The sequence below is a fragment of the Neomonachus schauinslandi genome, chromosome 4, assembly GCF_002201575.2.
Source record: "Neomonachus schauinslandi chromosome 4, ASM220157v2, whole genome shotgun sequence".
NCBI classification, from domain to species: domain Eukaryota; kingdom Metazoa; phylum Chordata; class Mammalia; order Carnivora; family Phocidae; genus Neomonachus; species Neomonachus schauinslandi.
The window spans coordinates 151,043,164-151,070,698 of NC_058406.1; the positions used below are offsets into that span (position 1 = coordinate 151,043,164).

The 27,535-nt window shown below is 34.9% G+C and overlaps 1 protein-coding gene across 2 annotated transcripts in view; it reads left to right on the forward strand.

Annotated features, from left to right (window-relative positions):
- Nucleotides 1–27,535, forward strand: part of VPS13B (vacuolar protein sorting 13 homolog B) — a 762,353-nt gene that overhangs the window by 450,058 nt on the left and 284,760 nt on the right. For both annotated transcript variants that reach the window (XM_021688693.1, XM_021688692.1), the window contains one exon: nt 25,618–25,821. In XM_021688693.1, coding sequence (XP_021544368.1) covers nt 25,618–25,821 — 204 coding nt within the window. The remainder of the gene's footprint in view (nt 1–25,617; nt 25,822–27,535) is intronic.

Below are 27,535 nucleotides of genomic sequence, written 5' to 3' on the forward strand. Positions count from 1 at the left end.
AGGGCCATGAGTTTGAGCCCCATTTTGGGCCTAGACTAGCTTACTTAAAAACAAAAACCACCTTTCACTAGCTTTGAGTTGAAGAAACTCGTAAGTGTGAGCTATACTGTTGGCTTGTAATTGTAATTTGAGGAAGACCCCTTTTACTCTGTGTTGTCTATTTTCAACCAACCCCTTTTTATCCTCTCTATAAATATAGAAAGAAGCTAATTAGAAAGCGTCTATGCATTCATTTAATATGTACGATTAATAATAAGTTACCTCTACACATTGTGTAAGAAGACTTGCTAACCACAGATAAGATGCTACTACCCCAAAAATACTTGAGTTTTTTTTTTTTTGCCTGAGAGCAAGTAAATTTTTATTTCCTAAAGTACCAGTTTAAACAACAGCTAGCTATTAAATACAATTCTCTTTATTTCTTACATTAGTCTGTATTCACTGAGTTCATCGTCCTAAAATAAACAGTCCAAATATACCTAGTTTGTGTACTAGAAAGACTTATCCTCTGTTTGGAGACCATGTGTCCTCTGTGCTGAAGACAGGTATTTTTTCAATCTGAAATATTTTTCCTGACCATCATTTCTAACATTGAACTTTGAGCAAATACTATATATCTAAAAATTATTCCACATTGACAAAGGTAATAAAAAAATACAACTGTGATTCCAAAATAGATAAAAATGAGCACATAACTAATTTTTTTCTGGCTTGTACTTTTTTTCATATCTTTATTTTATCTTGAGTTATAACTTAAATTCAGGGAAGTGCATTAATCATATGTATAAGCTTGCTGAACTTTTACATACGGATATAGCCATGGTACCATCACCCAGTACTCCAGAAACTTTTCCTCATTACCATCCCAACCAGTGCCCTCCACTCCAAAGATAATCATTATTCTGATCTCTGTAATCATAGATTATTTTTGACATGACTAAATGTTAAAATGGACTTTCAGTTGTGAACAGTTTTTTTCTCAACGTAGCTTTTGTGTAAATTGACATAGTTTCTGAGCCAGTGTCAAATCATACAACTCAAAAATAAATGATTTTGATTAGAATTAAAGTACAACTTTTAACTTCAGCTGGTCATACCTTAATATCATATTGCATATTCATTCACTATGATAGTTTCCATGTGAATCATTATGAATGTAAGGAAAACATAAAAACTTCATATATGAAGATTAAAAATTTTTATTAATAAACATCTCTATACATTAGACAGATTCTGAGGATACACTTTAATAACTGTGGTTATAATGTGAGCTTTTGAACCAATTCCTATGAATTTTATTTATGGCTACAATTATTTAGTGCAAGTTGTCATATACACATATGTGACTTTTGTACATCATAAGGTATATAGCTTCTCAAAAGGAAATGTGACTTTGTATTCCAGGACTCCGTTATCCTCTAACTGAATTGACTGTCATCCAGGTATGGGTTTGATAAACTGACACAACAGTGAAAAGAGTCCCTGTCCCATGTCAGCTTATCAAACACACTGTGGACAGCATATCTTTGGCACTGAACACATTCCCAGTCATTTAGGTTCTGAATAGAAGTCACGAAGCTCACGTTCAGTGAAACACAACCTCAGTATTTCCAGGTGATTTTAAAGAACACCTGATAAAACTGAGGTATAGTACCACGAAACTTGAAGAATTATGCACAAACTAGGAAAAAAATAACATGCATAGAATTGTAGAATTGCAATGCCATTGGTTCGGTTTGGTGACAAAGTAGTATTAATGAAATATTAATTTCTTAATATCCTGTCATTCTGTTAAAGTGTCAAATTATACTGTAAACATTTATACTGTAGAATGAAACAATAAAGTCCAAGTACGTTTTTTTGTTGTTGTTAATCTTAGTTAATATCAGAACAGATACCTCCCGGGGAAAGTTATCCTTCCATCTGGATCTCTCGCTATTTTTTTCCAGCTTAATTTATTGGAAAATGTTCATCCTCAGAAATTTAGCAGCCTTCATTTTGCATAGTGTGCCAGAATCACTTGTTCCGTTTCCAGGTTAAGTATGGGCATGTTAAAAAGAGAATCTTAAAATTTATTCTTAGCCCCATAAATATATTCTGATGAAAAGCTAACTTAGAAGACAATGTAGGTCAGAACATGTTAGCTTGCATAATATTTCACTTTATTGACATATTTCAACATAAAATAGCTACATCAATAATATTTGAGTGAATTTGCCTGATACTATAATATAAAAATGTTAAAACATATTTCTTAGGTTCATTTTCTATTCTTTGTTAACCCTGCGAAGAAGAAAGGGCATGATGCAGTTACAGTACCTCATCAGTGGGGCTTCTTGCCGCGCCGCTAGGACAAATGGAGCTCAGCAGTACTGAGCAGAAGGTGCTTTCCTCTTTGGAGAAAACTGTAGTCTCCAAAGAGCTTTTTTAACTAGGGACTACTTTTAAATGTGTCTGGTCACCTCAGAGGATATGTAGAGCATTTCCTGCCAGTAGGATTAGAGGAAGGAAGCACCAGGCCAAAATGTTTGATGTGTGATGTACTGTAATTCCTTTCATGTGTTTGGTGGCTTTTTATATGTTGATCAATGTTCTGCTACCAATTGTGACCCTGGTGTGGTCCAGGTCATTAAAGTTCTACGTTCCTTAATGTAAGGGGTCATTAACTGTACCTAGCAGCATTATTATAATTAAGGATACTGTTTTCTTTTAAATAACCACCTCTCATTTTCATTAAAGTATCTATTCCCATAATTGGATAATCCTCCTGGAGACTGATTCCCATGGAAGAGATGATTCGGTGTTCGAGGCTGCCGATACTAACATCACAATGGACAGCTCTTTACGTTTCCTCACTCTACCTTGTGTACCTGGTTTTTAAATCAGCATCACAGTCTCCTGTGGGCATATAAACTTAAGAAGGAATCTAGCCTCAGAGTGTCAATTTTCCTGGGTGTGTGAGTCTAATCGCTATCAGCAATATTATATATCTTCAATGAAACAAAATTGACAATTACACATGTTCTTTACTCTTCTAAGATCACATTTTCTAAAGCAGGGAAGTGCTAACCCACTATAGCTTTAGGCTGTTTTGTTTTGGTTTTTAAACATAAATGAACGACCATGGCTGATTATCTCTATGGCAAAGATTTGATAACAATCAAAATGCTCAGCTGTAGAGGACAGGTTAATATATTAATGATATATCCATGCAGTGAAATTCTAAGCAACCATCATCACAGATGACAAAATGTGTGCCTGTTTATTAACATGAAATATAATGTAGGTCTATGGTAAGTGAACAGAAGGGTTTTTAACAACTGCATGTATGGCATGGTCTCACCTACAGACATGTTTCCATGTTAATGGAAAATAGCCTAAATTGTTACACACCAGATTGTCAGAGGTAACTAAGTTACCTGTGATCATGAGTCTATGGGAAGTTGTTTTCCTTGTTTTTACTTAGGGGTATTTTCTAGATTTTTTAAACTAATTTGAATTCTCTAATTGCAGTTTTAAAAAGTAGAAAAAAATGTTAGTTTTATATCCATTGTATCTTTAAGTCTTCAGATAATGTTTTAAATTTTTAGGGTTTTTTTTTTTTTCTGTCTCCTTAATGTAAAATAGATGAAAATATGTTCTTTATTCTTTTGTATTTATTCTTTCTATGACATTTATATTTGCTTTTTGGATCTTTTTATACTCTTAGTATGATATCATTAGATCCCCTGTTAGTTATTCAGCGCTCAACAATGTTGGTTCTAAGGAAAAATATGCTCTATTCTGGGCATGTGTGTGTGTGTTAAGGATTACTCTGTTTATTTGTTTGAGGAACCAGTTTACTTTTTTCCCCCTCATAGGAGTACCTGGATTTTTTTAGTTTTTGTCTTTTGTCTCTCTTTCATTGCTCTTGCTGAATATATCACTAGTACATTAATTTTACTGAGCTGATAGGCATGTACTAGATTCCAAACAAGCCCTTTTTGTAATATTGAAATAATAGTGTTGTCCTTCTTCCTTACATAATCAGTTTTATTATGTCATTTATTCATTTCTTCAAAAATATTTGTGAGTGCTTACCATTTACCAGCTATTTGCTAGATGTAAGGATACATACATTGCATCTAAAAAATGTAATAAAAATTTTCACAATCTTCACCTTCATGGAACATAGTTTAGTCATCTTTATAATTATACGTAAAGTATATTAATTGATTTTAAACATCATTTTCTCTCGTCTATAAATATTACAAATTTATTTAAAAATTTTTTAATAACAACTTTTATCAGTAATTTGTGAAGTTATTCAATTGGCCTTATAAAAAAAAGTGCAGTAATTTTCTGTACCTTCTTTTTCATTTTTTCCAAACATGTTAAGATATAGATATACAACGTGTATAATTTAAAAGCATATTAATGTTGAATGAGAATTCTGGATTTTAATATAATAAAACTGATATAATAAGTAAATGTACATAATTGTTAGAGAAATTGGTGATAGGAAAGATGCTTATAAACCACTTTAATATTGCCCTCTCTTAATGGAAGCAGCTACTCTTAGTGAAGGAATATTCCGTTTCTTCTTTTTGGTACCCTAAAGCAGAAAACACATCTTCATTTCTATAAACAGTTACATTTTCAAGGAGTACTTTATGGCGTTCGCAGAAAGAAGAGATTTGAAAATCATCAGCAGTTAAATTGGGAGTCATTCTGTAGCATCTCTTGAACAGCTGTTTGACCTCATTATTTCTCAGTTCATAAATTTTATTTTGAATGCTTTTGCCTCAGTACACATGCTAAGGTGTGAGAAAAAAAATCTTTTTTCCACTCTCAGTTTTACTGGTAAAATATTTTCGAGCTCTTCCATCACATTGGACCATATCTTTTTCAGAAATAAGTTTTTGAATTTGAAGAATTCTTTGGTAAAATAAAATTTTACCTCCTCTAAATTAGTTTCTTTTTTATTCCCTTTGAGAGAGAAAACCTCTTTTGTTTTGATACTTATTTTGTAACCAAGATCTGAAAACTACGTAATTGTTCTCTGGTTTCATTGTAGTCTTGAGTCCCTGTTTTGAGCTATGCTGTCACTCAGCATTGTCTATTTCAAGATTATTTTCTTCAAATGTCACAGTATAGAAGCACAAATACTAAAGGTTAAATATATTTTGTTGTCATTGTTCTGTTTATAAAAACTGCTAAATTTACATTGTTAGATTGTTTATATGTTACCTTAATTCTCCCTTTTTCTTTTCTGTTTTAATTATAGCTTGGAAAATGTCCAGAGGTAATGTACTTAGAAACCATACTGTATATTAATATTACTTATCTGATTTTAAGATTATAAAAGATTATTGTTCCCTGGTATCAGTTAAAGCTTATATAAAATTTATTAGCAGAATAAATAGTATAACTTAAATATTTTGGTTAAATAGTTCATATTTTGCTGACTAAAGTCAACACTGTGTTATTATGGCACACTTAACTCTTGATGTACTGTTAAGAATAAGCCTATCACATTTACTATCTCTATATTTTTATATTTCTTGCCATAGCTAGGACATTGATGCCCAAAGTAAATAAAAATATCTTTATACTTTAGAGAATAAAATTGGGGAAAAATCTTTACGTTCTTATTTTCCAGAAGAAGAAAAAATACTTTCATATTAGGAATGATATGATAGTGTTAACACTTCCTGAGTTAAATAGATCGTGATTTATTTTCACCTTCATTAATTCCTGCATGCACGGATAAAATATTCTATTTGGAATTCCTATCTATAGTAACATATAATAATTTAAACTCAGTTATTTCAGGAAATCTGAATAGCATTCAGTCCTAGTTTTAATTGAGATCCTTCTAGAACCTCACGTCATAAGATTAAATTTCTATAGGGAAAAGCTTCCAAAAGAAGAAAATTCTAATGCCAAGCCTTGGAAAACAGGTAGCACATGTCTTGACACTATGTACATTTATTACTGATAGAAATATCCTTAGAACATCCTTGTTGCAAAATTGCTATTTAGAATCACAGAGTGTCTTAATTCATATCCATGTAATTAATCACATCTTGATTATAGATGTTATGTAAGGGAGATTTTTTCAAAGAGAAATCTTTTGGGGCTATGGTAACCAGAGGAATTCTCCATGGAGGAGTTAGAACTAGTTGAGACTCTTGAAGGATATATTGAATTTTAGCAAATATGCCAAGTAGAGGGAAAGAAGGGGTCAAAGAAGGAAGGCAGGTACATTTAGAGACATGAGCAGTCTTCTTGTTGTAGCAGAGGATTGGTTATAGGGGTGTAATGAGAGAGGTAGAGAAAAGTGATGGTGATCAGATTGTAGAAGCCTTGAATTCCTGGTTAAGGAGTTTGTGCTTCATTGCCTCAGTGAATGAGGAGGTTCTGAGTATTTCTGACCAGGTTCGCACTATTTTTGGAGGATTAAACACAGTGCTAACCATATAATAAGTATTTGAAGAGCACAGATTCTGGTACCAGGCTGCCTGGATTCAAGTTTCAGGTTTTCACTCACTAACAGAATGTCCTTGGTTAACATAAGATACTTAACTGCCTAAAATTCCTAATCTGCAGTGCAGGGATAATACTGCCTACCTTATAGGATTGTTATGAGGGGATTAAATAAATTAATACATGCAAAGCATCTGAATTTGACTGGCACATAGTATTCAGAAATATTTACTGACAACTTACCCATAGTAGCTGTTATAATTATTATAATGAATATTTTTAAAGTAATTACTTAATCTGGCTGTTCTATATTGGTTAAATTGGGGAAAGGATTGCACCTTCAGTCCTTATACAAAAGTTAAGTAAAATGTCACTGACAAACTAAGAAATTGTAATTTTTTAATATACCATAAAAAAAATCCAGCCTACTCAAATGGCTTATATCACTTTGAAATTCCCAGATAATTTCAGTTTGTAGTTTAAGCCCTATTTAATACTAACATTTCATAGCATTTTATAGTTTACAGAGTACTTTCACACCTTTTATCTCCTTTGATTTTTCACTTCAGCCCTAGGCACTCCTTCATATTGTTATTCACATTTCACAGAAGAGAAAATGAAGTTCATGGTTGCCCCAAGATCATACAGATCTTAACCACTACATTATAATTCTGCTTGCCCCCCTCTTTGTAAATTCAAGGTTAATTAACACAGTATTATGTTTCAGGTGTACAGTATAATAATTCACCAGTTCTATACATTACTCAGTGCTCATCACCATAATCCCCATCACCTATTTCACCCAGTCCCTCACCCAGCTCCCCTCTGGCAAACACCAGTTTGTTCTCTATATTTAAGTGTCTGGTTTTTTATTTGTCTCTTTTTTCTTTATTTCTTAATTTCACAGATGACTGAAATCATGTGGTATTTGTCTTTCTCTACTGACTTACTTCACTTAGAAGTGTACGCTGTGGGTCCACCCATGTTGCTGCAAATGGCAAGATTTCATTTTTTTGACTGAGTAATATTCCATTGTGTATGTATACCACATCTTCGTTATCCATCCATCTATCAGTGCACATTTTGGTTGCTTCACTATCTTGGCTGTTGTAAATAATGCTGCAGGAGGGGTGCATATATCTTTTCAAATTAGTATTTTTGTATTCTACTGGTAAATAGTAGTGGAATTACTGGATCATATGGTAATTTTATTCTTAATTTTTTGAGGAACCTCCATACTGTTTTTCACAACGGCTGCACCAGTTTTGCATTCCCACCAGTAGTGCAAGAAGGTTCCCCTTCCTGCACATCCTCGTCAACACTCATTATTTCTTGTGTTTTGGATTTTAGCCATTCTGACAAGTATGAGGTGATATGTCATTGTGGTTTTGAATTGCATTTCCCTAATAGTGATGTTGAGCATCTTTTCATGTGTTTGTTGGCCATCTCTGTCTTGTTTTGGAAATATGTCTGTGCAGGTCCTCTGTCCATATTTTTAAATTCGGTTATTTGGTTTTTTGGGTGTTGAGTTGTATAAGTTCTTTATATATTTTGGGTATTAACCCTTTATGGATACATCATTTGTAAATATCTTCCCCCATTCAGTAGGTTGCCTTTTTGTTTTGTTGCTGATTTCTTTTGCTGTGTAAGAGCTTTTTATTTTGATGTAGTCCCAATGATTTACTTTTGCTTTTAACATTTAAACTTTTTTTTTAAAGATTTTTTATTTATTCATTTGAGAGAGAGAGATAGCAAAAGTACAAGCCGGGGGGAGGGTCAGAGGGAGAGGGAGAAGCAGACTCCCTGTTGAGCAGGGAGCCTGATGCGGAGCTCAGTCCCAGGACCCTAGGATCATGACCTGAGCCAAAGGCAGACGCTTAACCAACTGGGCCACCCAGGCACCCAACATTTAAACATTTAAAGAAGAGTTAATACCTATACTTCTCAAACTATTCCAAAAAACAGAAAACAAAGAAAAGCTTCCAAATTCATTCTACAAGACTAGCATTACCGTGACACCAAAATCAGATAAAGACTCTACAAAAAAAGAAAATTACAGGCCAATAGCTCAGATGAACATAGATGCAAAAATCCTCAACAAAATATTGCAAACTGAATTAACCACCATCAGGTGGGATTTATTACAGGGATGCAAGAGTGGTTTAATATTTACAGATCAAGCAATATGATACATCACATTAACTAGAGAAAGGATAAAAAAACCCATGATCATCTCGATAGATGCCGAAAAAACATTTGACAAAGTACAACATCCATTCATGATAAAAGCTCTCAACAAAGTAGGTTTAAAGGAAAAATAGGAAACATACCTCAATATGATAAAGCCCATATATGAAAAACCGACAGCTAACATTGTGCTCAGTGGTGGAAAACTGAGACTTTTTCCTCTAAGATCAGCAACAAGACAAAGGATGACACTCACCACTTTATCCAACATAGTACTGGAAGTCCTAAACATAGCAATCAGACAAGAAAGGCAAAGAAGTAAAAGGCACCCAAATTGGTAAGGAAGAAGTAAAACTGTCACTAGTTGCAGATGACATGATACTGTATATAGAAAACCCTAAAGAGTCCACCAAAAAACAACTAGAACTGATAAATGAATTTAGTGAAGTTGCAGGTTACAAAATTATTACATAGAAATCTCTTATATTTGTATATACAGTAATAAACAAGCAGAAAGAAAAATTAAGAAAACAATCCCATTTATAATTGCACCAAAAGAATAGAATACCTAGAAATAAACTTAACGAAGGAGGTGAAAGACCTACACTCCAAAAACGATAAACCACTGATGAAAGAAATTGAAGATGACACAAATGGAAAGATATTCCATGCTCATGGAATATTTCTAAAATATCCACACTACCCAAAGCAATTTATAGGTTTAATGCAATCCCTATCAAAATAGCATAGCATTTTCACAGAACTAGAACAAACAGTCCTGAAATTTGTATATAACCACAGAAGACCTGAATAACCAAAGCAATCTTAAGAACAGAGCTGGAGGTATCATAATCCTGGATTTCAAGATCTACTACAGAGCTGTAGTAATCAAAATAGTATTCTTTAGCCTTTTTATTGAAGAACTATGTCAGAACAATATACAAAATGAGAAAGTACATTGTATACCCATTACCTACCTCTGTTCTGCATCTTGGCTTTTTTTTTTTTTTTTTGTAACTCTACCTTTATGCATGTTAAGACTTACTGTTCAGATATTCCTAATCTCATTCATGGATTTTTACTTCTGTTTAATTGTCTATTGCATTGGTATGCCAGGTATTTTATCTTTTCCTCTAATAATGGACATTGAAGTTTTCAGTTTTTCTCTATCACATATAGTGATGAATATCCCTCAGTATTCTCCTTGTATACATAGATAATATCTTCTCTAGAGTGGTGCTTTACAAAAGAACTTCCTGTGGTCATGGAAATGTCCTGTATCTGCCCTAATAGAGTAGCCACTAGCTGAATGTGACTATTGAGCACTTAAACTGTGATGGCTACAACTAAGGAACTGAATTTTAAAAATTGTGTTGAACTTTAATTGACTTAATTTTCCATAGACACACGCCGCTAATGGCTATTGTGTTGTGCAGCTTGGGCTCTAGGGTATGGACCTAGGAATGGAAGTGCTAAGTCCTAGGTTAGGCATAGCTTCAGTGTGCTGGGTATCACCAAATTGTTCTTCTAAGTGATTGTGTCAGGCTTACCTTTCCAGGAGCTCAATGTGAGAGTTGCCATTGCTCTACATTCCGATAAAAACACAGCACTAAAACTGGCTTTTTGTTTGTTTTATGTATTGTTTTATTAGTACTGTTATATTCGGTGCTACAAACAAGATTGCCTTAGGGCTGGAAGTGAGTGGAAGGCCCTTAGGTAAGGTATTTGCTCTGTACACCAGAGGCGATACTTCAGTGCTGTGATGCCCTAGTTTGGCTGGCTGGGTAGGTATGTGCCCTCTAGTATATGGTGATAGAAGGGCGGCACCCTGCCCTGCAATCGGGAGGCTATACCAGACTGTTAAAGCAAATGTGAGACCATGTACTGATTACTGACTGACTAGAAGATTGTTGATTGGTACCTTGCCTTAAACCATCTTTATTCTGATTATTTTGCATGTTGAGGTATTCATATTTTTAAGATCACGTATAAAGAGATTTCCCAAACTGTTGATGCATTTTTTAAAACTACTATTTTCCTTTACAAATAGAGTGTTACTTAATGTTTATTTTACACAGATTTGAGAATCTTGACTCCTGGTCCCCAATTTTGTAATAATTATTGGTCTGAAGCAACTCAAATAATATGACAACATCTTTTTTAAAAAGGAGTTATTTGTTATATACAAAGTCTAAAGGCTCCCTCCCTTATCAAATGTCTTATTGTAAATCTGCTCTAGTCTATCATCTTGGAAATACTATCTTTATTTAATTTGAAATCTCTCAGTTTTTCACCCATCTATATACATTTATAAAAAAGTATAATCTTATGTTTTATTTTGAAAAACAGTTCTCCTGTTGTTAAGTATAGAAAATTCTGAATTTATAGCTAGAAGGTATGGCTTCCAGTTTGGACTCTGCCTTTACCCAGCCTCCTTACCTAAATCATCAGCATCTGCAAAATGAAGTCTATATATCACATCCTGTGGGTGGTGATTTACCTAAGATGATATTGAAAAGACCTTTGCAAACCATTACACTGTATAGAAATTAAAGTGGTATTATTAATATTATTACTGTGTCTACTTATATATTTTGTATTACAAAATGCTTAATAATTTCATAAGAGAATCAGGATGATGTGGAATAAAATAAGGTAATTAAAGAGAAAAAGGTTTAAGTGAAAGGATTAGGCATACTAATAAAAATGAATTTAGTAAGAGATAAATGGAAATGGCTTTGTTAGAAATCGTATCAAAGATTTCCCAAGCAACTTAGTATGAGGACTATGCTACATGTGGTCCAACTAATTCAGCTGCAGTTTGCTTTTTTAGAAATACTTTTATAAGGCTAAAGGTTTTTTCCTTATTATAGAAGATATTTATAAAGGTAGTAAGAACTTGCTTTTCCTATCTAATAATGTACTATGAACATTTCTCTGTGTTATTAGTCTTTCAGAGCTTCGTTTTTAATTATTTACCAGTGTGATTAAATACTGCTGTTATTGCTGAAAATCATTAATGGCGATTTTGAATAAAGGGGAGCCAATTCTGAATCCTGATTTAAATGATGATTTTTGAAAGGAAGTCTGTTTTTGTAAACATAATTTTAAGAGTAGGAGATGATGGATAATGATGGATTAGTAAAGAAAGAGGGAATGTTAAAATGGAGAATTTTACAGAAAGTGTCAAATAGGATACTCAAATTGGATTTAGAAATAAATAGGGAGCCCATCAACTACCAAGACCAATTATTTTGAGTAAACAAAATGAAAAAAAAAATTGAATAAAGATTTGAAGAATATCTGAATGAAAAAAGGATGTTAACACAGTTGGAATAAAGTCTGGATGGTTCATGATTTATATAATAGTTGATTTGCAGCCATGGTAGATTTTATAGAAGAATCATAAATCAGGAATGTTGCCAGAGATATGTTGTAGAAACATTAGAAGCAAGTAGGAGGTCTGTCTCTTTAATAAAGACACATTATAAATTGTATCTATTTATTGTATTACCATCTTTAGAAGCCTAGAGAGATGAAATTTAAATAAACCTGAAGAATGCAGGATTTTACTACATTTACACTTAGTTTTTCAAAGTCACCTCTGTGGGAATTACAGTAAAATACACTGCTAAGTAAGACCATTCTAGGTTCTAATACATAAATGAGGTTAACTTTTATTCCACATACTTGCATGTTTTGGAAATCTGTGAGGATTTTATGTAAGCACACCTGTAATATAATATTGTAACATTCTAAAAAAAAAAAATCTCTTTGATCTCATGTTGTCAAGGAATTATTGCATATTATTTGAATTGAAACTATTCAAATACAATTCATTATAAAATTTAATGTTTAAAAATTAATGGAAGAATAGTATTTAAGAATTGCACTACTTTGTTAGTGTAATACGGAATGAGCTTGCCTAATCCTGTGAAACTTCATAGTGTATGTGTGGTGTGTGTTATGCTACTTAAAAATTAAAAGGCTACAATGAGATTTGACAATGGTTTTGATATTTCTTTTCTTTCTCATAAGCCAGCCTAACTTTTCTAGGCTTTCTTTTGTTGTTGTTTTTTGTGAAGTGTCAAGCAATCCCTTTCACATCCTGTACTTGTAGAGTTGGCTGTTTGAACCTATGTATGGAATTTTGCATTTGTTCCTCTTAAATTTCATCTTATTAGTTTTGACTCTGTTCCAGTATTTTGAGATATAATATTATATATATAACTTTGTCATTTGAAAATTGGTAAGACTGATTTATATGAATTCATTAAAATTAATGATAAAAACTATTGAATTCAGCCAAATCCTCTGTCATGTTATTAGGAACTTGACTCCAAATAGTTATTATTTGGATTTGGTATTAAGCCAGCTCTAAATCCATTTTACTATGTTTCTGTCAAGTCTGTATTTGTCCAATATATTTTTAAAAGTATCTAAACTTAGTCATTCGCACATATTTATAACATTAAGTTTTATAATAGTGGTGTTATTTTCTCAGTGTTATCATTAAACCAAAAAACGAGTAGGTTTGGCTTGATTTATTCTTAGTTAATTCATACAACTCTTAATATCGATCACTTTCTGTCCTTGCATGCTCAAAAACCTTCTGATAAATGAATAATCACTATTGTTAAAGATCAGTGACATAGGGGTGCTTGGGTGGCTCATTCCGTTAAGCACCCAACTCTTGATTTCAGCTCAGGTCATGATCTCAGGGTCGTGAGACTGAGCCCATAGTGGGTTGCACGCTCAGCAGGGAGCCTGCTTGAGATTCTCTCTCTCCCTCTCCCCCTTCCCCCACGCCCTCTCCCTCTTGCTCTCTCTCTTTTTTTCTCTCTGAAATAAATAAATCTTTAAAAAATAGATCAGTAACATAATTAGTTTATGAAATTGAAGTAGCACATTCATTTCTCTATATTGTAGTGTATCTGTCAGTAATTTCTCTGAGATCACGTAGGGGTTCTTTGATCACATCAACAAATTTTTCCATGCAGTGCATGTTCAGTTAATTCATTTCTTTAGAATTTCTAATGTGATGAGAGTTGTTTGGGATAGTTTGGTATACTTTTCACTTTGACCATACACTGTATACCCTGTATCTTCCTAAATCGTCTTGTAAATACATACCCCATTTATAACACTTGTGAGCAAGAGGACTTACCAGCTCCAGGTCTGACTGTTTGCTGGAGAAAAAAAAAAAAAAAACTTCAAAGCTCATATTTTCCTTAAGATAGAATGTGAAAATCTAACTTCTTATTTTCTTAACCAGTGAGAATATTTTGAGAAACTTTAAACTATAATTTACCCATCAAAAAGAACTGGTAAATTCTGTCATGTCATTATTACTTTATCTCATATTTTGTGGTTTGTGCACATGATCATTTATTATTTGTATAAGTGAAAAAAGGTGAGTTTTATTTTTGCCCTATCATAAAACCATTTGTTAATGTAAAATTTCTTATTTATTAAAAAGTTTGCATTAATTAAAAATGGATTTTCTGAAAGTTATGAAATTCTTAGAAAATAATTTAGTAATTGGATAACTCTCTTTTTCCTCCTTTATTCTCATAAACCCCTTTCTTTTGAGAATGTGAAAGACATGATGAATGTTTTAGTGTTCATTTTATCACTTGGGCTAGAAATCTAGAGAAATCATTTTCTTACATAATGTTCTGTTTATACTCAAGGAATTATAGGGCCTATTTGTTTAAACTGAAGTCTCTGTATCCTCAGTATACTTTTGGATTTTATAAGTGAGACCAGTGGATTCAGTCTGAAAGCAGACCACTGGCTTCTTTCTTATCCACTGTAGTAATAACATTAACCAGGTGTCCTGTATGGTTAGTAAACATGGTAATTAAAATTACCAGATTTAATCCCAAGGAAATCCTATGTAGCTATGTACCACTATACCCTTAGAGAGGATACTGATAGTCACTGGGTTAGCTGACTTCTCCAAGGATATGTATCTTGTAAATGGTAGAACCAGAACTTGAATATAATTGTGACGTTAAGATTCATGCTCTTGGGGTGCCTGGCTGACCCAATCAATCGGAAGAACATGTGACTCTTGATCTTGGGCTTATAAGTTTGAGCCCTACGTTGGGTGTAGAGATTACTTAAAAATAAAATCATAAAAAATAAAAAAATAAATTTCATGTTCTTAATACAGTTTAATTATATTGGGCTTTCTTTGACCATGGAACTCTAGTGGTAGCCAGCTGTCTTTCAGATGTATGCCATTCATCATAAAATGGGCTGGGGCAGAAAATGGAAGGGGATCCTAGGAAACCTGTCTCGTTCACTGGAGATATAATTGAGAAGTACATATACTGGCATTTGTGAATCAGTTGTCCTACTGAATGTATATAAAACATAAAATCTGAAGATGGAGCCCTAGAAGTCACTAGTATTGAAGGGGTAAACAGAAGAAAAGAATCCAATAAAGGAGATTAAAGAAGGACAGTTGAGGGAGTGTGGAAGCACACACGGTCATGGAAGAAAATTTTAGTAATGAGCAAGATTGAATTAATCATTTACTGTGTGTCAGGTATTACTTTGCATGAAGGAGTTCATTTGACTTCAGTTTTCAGATAAATAAAATGAAGCACAGAAAATTTAATTTTTCTCAAAGATACCCAGTGGTAACTGGCAGAGCTAGAATTATCCATCCAAGCAGGCTAAGTGTGCAGTCTGTGCTCTTCACCAGCATGGTATACTACCATTTTGAATTGTCAAATACCCAGAAAAGTTAGGTGAGTTAATGACTAAAAGTCATCCACTGGATCTGATAATTAGAAAATCAGTTGGGGATTTTTTGCAGGAAAATTTCAGAGGGGAAGGAGGGGTGATACTTGATTGTTCTTGGTTAGAGAAAATAAATTGTGAGGAAATAGAAATACTGAGAGAAAGATAAGTTTCTGGTTAAAAGGGACTGTGAGAGAAAGGGTGGTAGCCAGAGAGGATGCAGAGTCTTAGGCAGAGCCTCCCTCTCTTCCAAGGAGATTGACTTCAACATAGTTTTGTCTGAAGGTTCAAGATACAGGAGAGAAAAAGAAAAGATGATTGCTTACAGTCCCCAAGGGAAATGAAGGAAAGAAAGAAGAATATTTGTTATTTATTCAACTTCATATATTAAAAGCCTACTGTGGGCCAAGGCCTATGGCTAAGCACATAGAGGTGAGAAAATAGACACTGACCCAGCTTTCAAGGGTGAAGTGAATTAACAGAGATCTTGGCCTTGAAGAGAAGAGATGCTTCCTCTAAACAACTCTGTGAAGGAAGCAAGACAAGTATTAATTCTCTGTTTTATGAAAGAAATAGCCTTGGATTTACTGGTTTTTGTCCTTGCTCCTTTCACTTCAGATACGACTTACGATGTTCCAGGTCAAAGAAGCGATGCTCTCAGTATTAGAATTTGGTTTTAAAATCAATAAAAATGCTAGTTCGTATTCAAAGAAACAAACAAACAAACAAAGGAGAAGGCATATTCCTCAGTCCCAGTCCAGACCTACTGAATCAGAATTTCTGCAGGTGGGAACTTAACATTTTTAACAAGCACTCAGGTGATTCTTCTGCACTCTGAGGATGAGAACCCCTGCCCTAAGTCACTGGTCATGGAAATCAGCAGTAGTCATCAGTCTGATGGTCAACTATTTATATCCCCTCGCCCGTATACTCTCAAAATTACTGTCGCTATAGATACTTGGTGATAAAAATGGAGATTAATTTAATTGAATCAAGGCATATAAATTTTACTTCTTTTTACATTACTATTTTCTGGCTTGTTTAACGTTCTGTAGATCTCAACTGAGCTGTAAGTAATGAATTTTATTTCTTTACAGTGAGCTCCCAAGATATGCCTATTCAGCAGCGAGCAGTATGAATGGTTCAACATGAGCTGTTCCTTATGTAAACATACAAAAGGCCTGACCCAGACTAAATCAATTTAAAAAGGAAAACATTAAAGCTGTGTTTCCTGTTATACACTTAAAGTCTTCTTTGGTTCCTTATGATTATATTATTGACCAACTATTGCAGACTTTAGTTTATCCTCCTACACCACCTGCTGAATGGTTCAAATGGTATGTGAGATGAGTTTCGGAAGGGCAAAGCAATTACAATTATAACTCCTACATTTTAGCCAATAAAGCAGCTTTGTGTGTTAAGGGCAAGGAAGTTACGGGCATCTTGACTCACCCCCTTTCCTGATTTGAATTGCTAAAAGGTCTTAAAGACTGTAATAAGGAGAAAGAGCAAAGTTCATAGAGCTTTTAGAGGTATGTGAATTTAAGACAAGAAAATTTTATTCTATTTATATCAAGTATTTCTAGGAAAAAATTAGGAAGTGAAACAATATAAGCTTTCTTAAGATATTTTCGTGTATTTTCTTCCAGCTCTATTGAGATAAATTGAGAAATAAAAATTGTATATGTTTAAGGTATACAAAGTGATCATTTGATATGTATTTTGAAATTATTATCACAATCGGGCTAATTAACACATCCATCATTTTACAGTTACCTTTTTTTATGAGATTTCTTAAGATCTACTCTCTTAGTATATACCGTTAACTGTTATCACTATGCTATACACTAGATCCCCAAAACTACTTATTCATCTTATAAGTTTGTATATATATTGGTTTTTTCCAGTTTTACTGAGAAATAATTGACATACATCACTGTAAGATGTACAGAATGATAGTTTGATTTACATGTATTGTGAAATGATTAAGACCATAGATTCAGCTAATATTCATCTTTTCATATAGATAAAATAAAAAGAAAAGATAAAGAATAAAGGAAAAGGGGCACCTGGGTGACTCAGTCATTAAGCATCTGCCTTCGGCTCAGGTCATGGTCCCAGGGTCCTGGGATGGAGCCCCGCATCAGGCTCTATGCTCGGCGGGAAGCCTGCTTCTCCCTCTCCCACTCCCCCTGCTTGTGTTCCCTCTCTCGCTGTGTCTCTCTCTGTTAAATAAATAAATAAAATCTTTAAAAAAAAAAAAAAAAGAATAAAGAAAAAAATTCCCCTTGTGATGAGAACTCAAGATTTACTCTCTTACAGCATTCCTACAGATACAGTAGTGTTAGCTATAGTTATCATGTACATTATGTCCCTAGCACTGATATGTGTTAGAACTGGAAGTTTGTACCTTTTGACCGTGTTTCTCCAATTCCCCCTTTCCCTGTCCCTGGCCCCTGATAACCGTAACTCTGATTTCTTTCTCTGATCTCTCTTTTTTGTTTTCGATTGCACATATAAATGAGATCGTACAGTATTTGTTTTTCTCTGACTTAGCATAATGTCTTTAAGGTCCATCCATGTTGTTGCAAATGATTTGTGTGTGTGTGTGTCTGTTTATGGCTGAATAATGTTCCATTGCATGTATGTGTGTATCACATCTTTATCCATTCATCCATTGATGGACACTTAAGTTGTTCATTTTATTTTGTAAGGTAGACATTATTAATATTAGGCATCCTGGTCCTCACTAAGGCCACAAAGTTCTTTTCCTCTGATGAGTTCTCTAGTAAAGTACCATTTTATTAGAATTCTTTGCTCTGATGATTTTGCAGTTGTTTCTTATGCTGTGAAAATGTAGTGCACTAAATCAAAGCTCTCTTGATTAAAATGTATTTTTGCTTTTGGCTTTGAAGTCAAATTGTTTTTACTCCTAACAGGCTATTTTTAACTTAAAAGTCACTTACTTAGGGAATATCACATTTTAAAAGTTGTAAAATGATTTCCAGCATTTGAGAAAATGAAAATAAATTATCTTCAAATTGTGACTGTATATATTTATACCTTTAAAAAAGATCTAGTTAAATACATCCTTCACAAGACATCTTGCTCTCAGAGTGCTTAATAAAAGTTAATATATGGTATTTGAGTGAAAACATTTTGAATGGTTTTTTTTAAATTTAGTATTGAAAAATAAAGTACTTTGAATGTTTTATATGACCAGAATAGGTTTTAAGTATGCATGAAACAAAATGGGCATCGTATGCTTTAAAAAGTAAAGATTAGGGAGTATTTCAAGTTGAGAAAAACATCAAGTACTTTGTGGAAAATGAAGTAAATCAATGAACCACTGTATGCTTTCTGATGTTAAGGAACTGAAAATAAGTCATATGGATCATGTAATTAGAAAGAAAAATTAGATTTTATTATCTAAGTCTGAAAAAAATTACCCTGTATTCATTTCTATCAGAGAAAACTCAAACCAAACTTGTAAATTTTGTGAATAAGAGCTAATTCTTTAAAATACATTTCATCTTTATATTAACCTAAACTAATAAGCCAAATGGCCTACCTATATTATTTGTAATAGTAATTTAAATTTTATACTTGGGAAAATGTACAGGAATACATTGTTTCCTGGATTTGATATCTCAGGAGGCTAAAAAATTGTTGAAGAAAATGTGTTTTTTAAAGATGCAACTATATTTTTAATTGGCCTAATTTGTCCACGACAAACTGTTTCCTGTCTTAGAAAGTCGGGGATTTATTACAAACTAACCCAGGATGCTATTAAAATGTTTTTAGATTGATGAAACAGATCAAATTAGAAAACTTGGGTAGAATTCACTCAGTTTGATTAATTCAGTGGAGGGTCAATGGTGCTGTTCGCTTAGGCTTTTGTTTTTTCAGAATCCGAATGTGTGCTTTATCCAGTGAGTCTTCCTCTCACTTTCTAATCATTTCATTGCTATTTAATATTTTATACAGAGGCTGAAGAGAGAATCAAAGTAGGATGATTTTTTTTTTCTAACAGTTACTGAGGTTTTTATGATGTGGCAAGTTCTATGCTAGGCTCCTTATCTCAATTAGTTCTTATAATTAAGACAGAAACTCAGGTCTTTCTCTAGTCTTAACTACTGTGCTGCTACATAATTTCTGTAACCTTTTTGGCAGAGGAGAAAATGCCAATTTGCTAGGCAAGCCTGACCTGTGGGCTGCACCCCTCCACCCCCAAAGGCTGGGCCTGGTGCAGTTCTCGGACACTTTGTGATGGAAGGGCCTGTCTATGACTTGAAGCTTCACTAGCCTGTGGCTTTACTTCTTTCCATACTTCTCTCCACACCAACCATTCAGAATATTTTCAAGGTTTCTGGGTATGCTGCTTTGTCACACCTCTGGACCTTTGAACCTGTTGTTTCCTCTGCCTGAAATAATTTTTTTTAATTTTTTTATTATATGAAATGAGATTGGGATTTTCTGAACTCCTTTAAATGTTTCTTCCTTTTTTCTGGGCCCCCTAGGTCTGGGTCAGGGGCCCCATTTGTGTGCTTCCAATTGCATTCTATACCTAACCTGTTAACAGCATTAATTGTTTTTGCAATTGCCTGTAAATCCCCAACTAGACTATAATCTGTATTAGGGCAGGGACCACAGAGGGACCCAGTATTCCTAGGGCCTGTCATAGGGCCTAGCATGCAGTGCTCATTAAATATTCTTTGAATGAGTGAATGCAAGTTTGCTTATTGGCCATTGAGATAGGAAGATAGAGTTTTGACAGTCTTGAGTAAGGCATGGAATAAGGAGGCACTTGGTTGCTTTTCACTAGTTACTACATTGCCAGTAGTTTTAACTGTCAGGATATAGTTTTAAAGTAGTCATTTTTACATAGAAAAAGAACTTACAAAAGGAGAAGTAGCATTATATCTGGTGGAAGGAATGAGAGGGCAACCTTTATATTAATCCCATGGTGAAAAAGGTAAGAAATACCTTTAGGGACGGTGATAAGTTAGAGGAGAGATTTGTTTTCCTCAGTAAGTTGTAAGATCTTTTTTCCTAGAAATCTTTCTAATATCCTCCTCTTATCTGTTTAATCTCCACAGCATTATAGTTGTCAGTTTTTTTAATTGAAAATTTAGTTTCTTAGGTCTTCTGTCTTTAGAGGTTTATTCTATTTTAGGCTTTGTTGATCCTTCCCTGTCTTTTTTATTTCATTGATTTTTGTTCGTATTTCCTTCCCTCTATTTCTTTCTTTTTTTTTTTTTTTTTAAGATTTTATTTATTTATTTGACAGAGAAAGACACAGCGAGAGAGGGAACACAAGCAGGGGGAGTGGGAGAGGGAGAAGCAGACTCCCCGCCGAGCAGGGAGCCCGATGCGGGACTCGATCCAGGGACTCCAGGATCATGACCTGAGCCGAAGGCAGTCGCTTAACCAACTGAGCCACCCAGGCGCCCTCCTTCCCTCTATTTCTTTTAGTTTATTCTCCCTTTTTGTTTAGCTCACTATTTCTGAGCCTTACCAACATCCCCCACCCACCAGAGTTGTACATAGTACAATTGATGGAACCACACCGACACATCATAATCACCCAGAGTCCATGGTTTACATTAGGATTCACTCTTGGTGTTAGACATTCTGTAGATTTGGACAGATGAATAACATATGATACATATCCATAATTAACATACAGAGTATTTTCACAGCCCTAAACTGAGTACCTTTTCATCTACCTGTTGGCCATTTGTATGTCTCTGGAAGAAATGTTTATTTCAGATCCTTTGCCCCTCTTTAAATTGGTTATTTATGTTTTTGCTATTTAGCTGTGTGGGTTTCTTGTATATTTGGGGTATAACTCCTTACCAGATACATGGTTTGCAAAATTATTTCAGAGGTTGTCTTTTCATCTTTTTGATACTTTTCTTTGCTGAGCAGAAGCTTTTTAGTTTGATATACTCCCACTTATTTATTTTTGCTTTTGTTGCCTTTTGACTTGGGGGTCAAATCCAAGAAATGCCAAGACTGATGCCAGAGAGCTTACCCCCTATGTTTTCTTCTAGGAGTTTTGTCATTTCAAGTCTTGCGTAACTTCCTGCATAACTATAGCACAATATCAAAACCAGGAAATTGACATCAGTACAATCCACAGCTGTATTCAGATTCAGCATTTCTCCCTGTACTCCTTTGTGTTTATGTGTGTATAATTCTGTGCAGTTTTATCACATACGTAGATTCTTGTAACCACCATTGCAATCAAGATCCAGAACTGTTCTATCACCAAGAGGTTCTCTAGGAGGGCTGTTTTTAATTCACACTTTCATCGCTTATGTGGCCCTCTGTGACCCCAGCTTTATATATAGGGTCTGCAATGAAGTTGATTCATCATCTTGGGTGGGCCTTGAGCTTTATCTCCTGTGCAGTTATCAGAGCAGAAAATCAGTGTCTGCAGGATTCACCAGAAACCCTAAGAGCATAAGCTGGCTTTGGCAGGTGCTTATTTATCAGTTTTCCTGGTTTCGCTTTGGGGAGGTTGGCGGGGGGGGGGGGCACTTTGACATCTCTGTTCTCTGGTGCCAGCTCTAAGATGTGTTTAAAAAGATACTTTAAATTTTTGTCAAGCATTGTAGTTGTTTCAGTCAGAAGGTTCATTCAGCGTTTCTGATATGCCGTATTTTGGAAACAGGTGACCCTGGAAATACTAAACTTTCATCCTTATACTTTTCATTATGGTTTTTCATAATTAGAAAAGTGGACTTTTATTCTTAGTGCCTATGCGTCTATGATTAGTTGGTGATAAGATATGTTATTCATTCAGAACCATTTAAGATTCTATTCAGAAATGGTCACAGAATTTATAATGGACCTCTTTATGAATAGTTTAACTCCTAGTCATAGATTTTACTTATCTCTGTGCTTTAGTTATTTCAATATTATTGGCCATTTGTATGTCTCTGGAAAAATGTTTATTTCCGATCCTTTGGCCCTCTTTAAATTGGGGCACAGAAGTTAAATAATTTCTTCATGCTCATGATCATTGGAAAGTCTGAGGGTAAAGTTCACTTGAATCTTTCACTTATCCTATTTTCTACAACTCAGATTTAAATGGTTTTGCAGTTAGCTTTTAAGTTGGACTTATATACCCAAATAGTATAAATTTCCCTGAACTTTCAAATCAGGTTAAAATGACAGATATTTAATTTCAAACAAAAGGAGAGAATATAAAATCTCCAACCCTGAATCTTTTTTTTTTTTTAAAGATTTTTTATTTATTTATCTGAGAGAGAGAATGGGAGACAGAGAGCATGAGAGGGGGAGGGTCAGAGGGAGAAGCAGACTCCCCGCTTAGCAGGGAGCCCGATGTGGGACTCGATCCAGGGACTCCAGGATCACGACCTGAGCCGAAGGCAGTCGCCCAACCAACTGAGCCACCCAGTCGTCCCTCCAACCCTGATTCTTAAAAAGTTTGGAATTTTTTTTTTTTAAAGATTTTATTTATTTATTTATTTGACAGAGAGAGGGGGAACACAAGCAGGGGGAGCAGCAGAGGGAGAGGGAGAAGCAGGCTCCCTGCTGAGCAGGGAGCCTGATGTGGGGCTTGATCCCAGGACCCCGGGATCATGACCTGAGCCGAAGGCAGACGCTTAACCAGTTGAGCCACTCAGGCGCCCCAAAAGTTTGGAATTTTAAAATTAGCATGCTTAGAAGTATCTGGCTGTTGCTCATGATACAAACCATTTGCATAGGGGAGAAGAACCTGTGGGAAGTCATGTTCTCCAGGGGTAGACAGGAGAAATAGAGCTCAATTTAAGACCAAGAAAAAAAAATATGGAATATTTCAAGCCTACATGAAAAACTCTGATGGAATTAAGTGTTTTGTGGTTGTAATCTTGTGATTATACAGCATCCATGTGCCAAGGGAAATAGACTAATGTTAATGCTGGGCTGTTACTTTGTCTTTTATTATGGCACTGACTGTATTTCATAACATACTTTTTCTTCAAGGATTCTTAAAGTATTTTAGTTCACCTTAAAAATATGTTTAAGGAATTTATTTAAAATGTAGAAAACATTGGCTAGTTTAAAATAAGGAAATGTAACTTTTATATGGGGATAAATAATCTAAGGAATAGGCTAGACCACTAACTGCCCAAGATATTTGCTGTATATCTGAATTTCTGTGCATCCGAATCAAAAGTTTGTTGTTTAAAAACTGTTTTCTTACTGCTGTGGACATATAGGTTCTCCACTTGAGATTTGTCAAAATTCGTGTTGTTGAAACAGCATTTACTGATAGCTTGATAGGAGAGTTAGTTCCTGACTTCAAGAAATGTATGGTATATTGGTATATTAAGTCATTGTGATGTTATTGTACTTTTAGTATAGCGAAACCCCAGGAGCACAGATTTGGGAGAGATGAGTTTGGGGAAAGGTTGGTCAGAAAAGTCTTCATAGAAAGTGAAGTCTGAGGTGGGCCTTTAAGCAGAATTATACCAGTATTCAAGTGAAAGGAGAGCATTCTACCAAAATGGGAATATTCTAAATGTTACTCACTCCCATCACCCTCATGAGTTCTTTTTTTTTTTTTTTTTGCCTTCATTAGGACAAATTGAAAAGGTTCATGTCCCATTTTATGGGCTGTATTTCTAATGTAATTATTTGGTTCAAGTAAAATTTTAGGCTATTTTTCTTTGCATGCCCATTCCTAGATTGCAATTCTTCTAAGTTAGAAAAGAGAAGGGGGAAAAAAAACAAAACAGGTTGAGCTTTTACTTTAGGGATGACAATTCATCCAGTTCTTTCTCTGGCTCCTGCTGTGGTTTCTAGATCAATGCCTGTTTGTTTCCCTGTTCCCTATTATAATTCCCTCTGATAGCACCCTACCTGAGCTGCCTGCTCATTCAGTTCCATTTCTTTCCCTACTCCTTCTCTACACTTGAATTCATTAGTCTCAACCCTTACCTTGCCTGCTGTCTCCATTCCCCAGCAGCTGGCCCAGACGCCTGCCGTCTTGAGTTGCAGCAGTTACCCACCTTCCATCGGTATTTGACCAGCCTCCCGGCATGGTCTGACCCACACTACTTACTTAGACACAGCATAGCCTTAATCAGACTCTTACCCTCTTTCTGTAGATTTCAGATCAGGACCCATGTTTCCTTCTCCCCACCCCACCCCCACCAATTAATTTCATTAGTGTTCAGTTGTAATTAATTTAATTGTATTTTTTAGCTGCAGTTGTAGATTTTTTTAACATTTGTACTAGTAAAGTTATTTTTGGTCTCTATATTATTTAAATTTTTGTGTTCATTGAAACTTTCATAGGGGCCTAATATTATTTTCCTTTTGATGACTCACTTTAAAGCATTTGTGAACCAACAAAACTAAAATGTTCCCAAACTCACACAAACAGGTTTATCTGGCCTCTGAACCCTGAACCCAGTTCTTTTCTTCCTACCATATTGCTTTGCTATTTTCATTCTAAAACCCTCACAAAAAATTTAAGTTTACTTCCTGTAATTTAGCTTTATGCTACTGATGATTTTATTTACTTGCTTAGCACTAGGTCCAGTAAGATCAGAGTTTCAACTCTGTATGGGCCAGTAATCCTCACTGTGTATCTCCATCAGTCATCAGTGTAGTCTTCTCAACAGTTCAGTCTACGTGACAACTGGGTTATATAAAGAACCAAGGGCAAGAGGTGGGGAAGTGCAATAGATTGACAAAGCTCTATCCTCTTTCCTCACAAGACTGAAAGGCCTGAAGAAGGTAGTTGATTAGCATTGGAAAGAAGACTGGGTTTTGAGTCAGAAAGCCTGGGCCTAAGTTGTGGTTTTGTCACAAACTCCCTCAGTACCTTTGCCTAAGTCTTTTAACCTCTCTGAATTATTTTCTCTTTAGTAAAAATGGAGATAAAAATAGAGCCTCCACAGCATCTCAAAGACTGAAATCATGTATGTGAAAATACTTAGAAAAACAGTACAGTGCTGGGAACAATGTAAAAAATCAATGTAGGGTAGATTACTGTACATGGTAAGTTTGGGGTACATTTTCAGATCATCCTTTATGGTTATTTCCTAATACCTGCCTTAGAGATTTGACTAACCCAGTGACTCCATCAGTAATCCAAAGGGAAAAAAAAAATGGTAATGATACTATGTTAGTGAACAAAATAAACAGAATATTGTAAATGCTTACATTTTTTCATTGCCTTTACAGGAGAGCTTTGAACTTGGGAATTCTTCGAGACCCTGGATCAGAAATTGAAGATAGACAGTACCAAATAGACCTGCAGTCCATCAATATTGGTACTGCACAGTGGGATCAACTAAAACCGGAGAAGGAAAGTGGCACAGGAGGGGTGCTAACAGAGAGTGAAAGAAATTCTCAAAACCCAGCCCTTGAGTGGAATATGGCCAGCAGGTAGGAAATTGTTGAGAAACGTTCTACACTTTCTAATATTTCATTGCCAGAAGAACAGTTGGGGATACAGCCCTTCAGCATGCCCAACCTAAGTGTCTGGGTACCTCTTCTGCATTTCATGACCAACATAAAATATATTTTATAATTGTAACTAATGATTTTCCTTGGAAACCTGCTGGTCCTACCAACTGTTACACTGTAATTATTACAAATTTAAGACTGTGTCAGCATTATTTTCAAGCTTGCTGTTTGATGAAAGGTTCCACTTCAGACTAAGGATACATTCACATTTTACCTTGAAATCCATTGTATTCAAGGTCAGGTTTTTTTTTTTTTTTTTAAAGTCTCTCTGTTTATTATGATAAGAGGAGAAAAGTAGTAAAAGCTCTGGGTTGCCTTTATTTTTTTAGTCCACTTTAACTTAAAGCCCCTATGTTCGCAGAGAACACTTTTAAAGGAATTAGTCCTGAATGTGATCGATAAGATTTGTAGAGAGCCACTGCCATCTCACCCAGGCTGCTCATGGTTTCTCATCAGAGTTAGGTGCAATTGTTTGCTAGAACGAAGCTACTAGGCATTAAAAATACTTTTAGAGTATTTTTACTCTAAAAGTCTTTTTTACCTAGAGGTCTTTATGATTTTAAAAAGTGTTAACTATTTTCTCATTTTTCTTCCTTTTTAAAAAAATTTTTGCTTGTAAGATTTACTGACATCTGTTGCTTATAACACACCATGGTGGTTTATTTGATTGAATTTCTTTAAAACATTACGTGTATGTAGACTTTCTTGTATGCCTTTTGCAATGCTGATTGCTTTGAGGTTCTGCCATTTTACCACCAAAACTATATTTATCTATGTCTTGGCATTAATAATAGCAACAATTTTAATAATAGATTATATACTATTTATCACATTACCTAACTTATTTAAATTAATTTTTGCAGTAATGCTATGAGCTAATTATACATGAGGAAACTGAGGCCTAACCAAGATAAATAATGTGCCTAAAACCAAATGCCAAATAGTAGTCTGTACTCTATATAAGCTTCTTCTTCAGGTACCCACATTCTTTTCTAATTTCCTTGTGGCTCTATTCATAACGAGCTTCTTTCAGCTTCCTGAAAATAAGGTTTGTCACTTGCTATTAGGCCTTGATATGTGATATCTGCCTGGAACTCTCTTAAACCACCACCACCCCCCCCCCCCCCCCCCCTTCACTTGCCTAACTCCCATCATTCATCAAGCTTCAGGAAGCCTCACGTTTTCCAGGAAGTCTTCCCCTGAGCCTCCATGAGAAGCAGGTTAATACCTTTGGGTGTGCTCTTAACATTATCTATATACTTTGTCTTGGTTCTGAGGACAAATCTTTACCATCCAGTCCATTGATTTATCCCTAGCACAAAGCACTTTTACAGTGTGAAATGTATTATACAGCGGTGCTGGGGTGACTCAGTCAATTAAGCATCCAACTCTTGTTTTCAGCTCAGATTCTGACTTGAGGTGGTGGGATTGAGCCCTGCGTCCGGCTCCGTGCTCAGCAGGGAGTCCGCTGGAGGTTCCCCTCACCCTCTCCCCCTCCACTCGCACTCTCTCTCTCAAATTAAAAAAAAAATGTGTTGTTACAGCTTTTCATTGATAAGTGATTGAATGTGCTCCTGAATAGGGGTGCACATTTGGGTGAAAAATTTCCCACTGCTGACCAAGGTGCATTTCA